This window comes from Charadrius vociferus, unplaced genomic scaffold (genome assembly GCF_000708025.1).
Source record: "Charadrius vociferus isolate BGI_N301 unplaced genomic scaffold, ASM70802v2 scaffold783, whole genome shotgun sequence".
In the NCBI taxonomy this organism is placed as follows: domain Eukaryota; kingdom Metazoa; phylum Chordata; class Aves; order Charadriiformes; family Charadriidae; genus Charadrius; species Charadrius vociferus.
Window position 1 is genome coordinate 125,101 of NW_009647834.1, and position 1,814 is coordinate 126,914.

General features: G+C 63.7%; 1 protein-coding gene across 1 annotated transcript in view; it reads left to right on the plus strand.

Annotated features, from left to right (window-relative positions):
• The first annotated feature begins 950 nt into the window (after positions 1-950).
• The window catches only part of KIAA1522 (KIAA1522 ortholog), a 26,011-nt gene continuing 25,147 nt past the window's right edge, over positions 951-1,814 (plus strand). The window contains exons 1-2 of the mRNA XM_009882783.1: positions 951-1,056; positions 1,208-1,300. Of these exons, the coding sequence (XP_009881085.1) occupies positions 951-1,056; positions 1,208-1,300 (199 nt within the window). The remainder of the gene's footprint in view (positions 1,057-1,207; positions 1,301-1,814) is intronic.

Genomic DNA, 1,814 nt, shown 5'->3' on the forward strand with positions numbered 1-1,814 from the left:
AAGGAGAGGTTGAGTTAGTGGGCAAGGAGTGGTGGCCATGGAGGTGGGCAAGGAGGGGTCAGGGTGGCCACGGAGGTGGGAAAGGAGAGGTTGAGTTAGTGGGCAAGGAGTGGTGGCCATGGAGGTGGGCAAGGAGGGGTCAGGGTGGCCGTGGAGGTAGGCAAGGAGAGGTTGAGTTAGTGGGCAAGGAGTGGTGGCCATGGAGGTGGGCAAGGAGGGGTCAGGGTGGCCGTGGAGGTAGGCAAGGAGAGGTTGAGTTAGTGGGCAAGAAGTGGTCGGGGTGGTGGCCATGGAGGTGGCTAAGGAGGGGTCAGGGTGGCTGTGGAGGTGACCAAGGAGAGGTAGAATTGGGTGGCAAGGAGGGGTCAGGGTGGCCATGGAGGTAGGCAAAGAGAGGTTGAGTTAGTGGACAGGGAGCGGTGGCCAAGGAGGGATCAGGGTGGCTGTGGAGGTGGGCAAGGAAAGGTCAGGGTGGTGGCTGAGGAGGGGTCATGACAGTGGCTGAGGAGGAGTCACAGTGGAGGCTGTGGAGGTGGCCAAGGAGAGCTCAAGGTGGTGGCCGTGGAGGTGGATGAGGAGGGGTCACAGTGGAAGCCAGAGAGGGTCAGGGCGTTGGTCATGGTGTTGGCCAAAGAGGGGTCTCAGTGGTGGCCAAGGAGAGGTGGAGGTACTGGTCAAGGACGTGGCCAAAGACAGGTCCCAGTGGTGGCTGAGAAGGAGCCACAGTGGTGACCGTGGAGGTGGGCAAAGAGGTGTCATGGTGGTGCCTGAGGAGGGGCGGAGGTGGTGGCCAAAGAGGGGTCATGGTGGTGGCCGAGGAGGGGCGGAGGCTGGCCGTGGTGCTGGCCAGAAGGGGTGCAGGCGCTGGCCGTGGTGGCTGCGGAGGTGGCTAAAGGGCGGTGAAGGAGGTGGTGGCCGTGGTGGTGGTAGTCATCGGGTCTGCGGTGGCCATGGTGGCCATGGTGGTGCCGCTGCGGCAGTCGCGGCAGCAGGCAGGATCCAGCAGTCCCCGGTGCAATCTCGTCCCTGCCCCGAGGGCTGGTGCCGGTTCACTGGGTAGGTTCTCTCTCCGCTGAGTCAGAAGGTCACTGGGGCTGAGGGAAACCGGGAGGGACGCCAGCCGCTGCCTCCTCCTCCGCCTCCTTCTTCTCCTCCTCCTCCTGGGCAGGGTGTTTGCGTCCTCCAGGTGTGGCCCTTCCTGTCCTAGATATGGCCCTCGCCCCGGCCAGTTTGCGAGATGCTGCCTCCATAATCCAGCCACGTCCCTGCCACCTTGACCGGGACAGTCCTGCAGTGGAAGGTGCTGTGAGTGCCTTCTCTTCGCTGCCCCAGGGCCGTGTTATGGGGGTCCGTGGGCTCAGCCCAGCCTCCCGTGGGCCGGGACCTTCGGCAGAGCGATGGGTGGTGGCATGTCTGGTCACGCTCCTCTCCTCGGCACGGTTGTTTTGCAGTAGTAGGTGTCCTGGTGAGGCGGCAGTCGCTGGAGGTATCACCCCGTGCGGCAGAGAAGTGCTCAGCCTCTCCCGCCCCGTGCTATCGGGGACGCTGGCTGCGTCACACCGCTGCAGGGCACCTCCGGCGGGGACGTCACTACGCTCTTGCCAAGGGAGAGGCCGCTTCTGCGGCACCCAAACGCAGCCGGATGCCGTCGCTTGGGACTTTCTTCCTCAATTTGCCCCAGGGAGTGATTTTCCAGGCATCCAGGGCTGCATGCAGGCACGTTTACCGCTTGGAGAAGCGCACAGAGATCGGTGATAGGAGAAGAGTGGCCATGGAAAGGCAAAAACGTCTTGGGAAGAGGCTGGGCTCTCTGC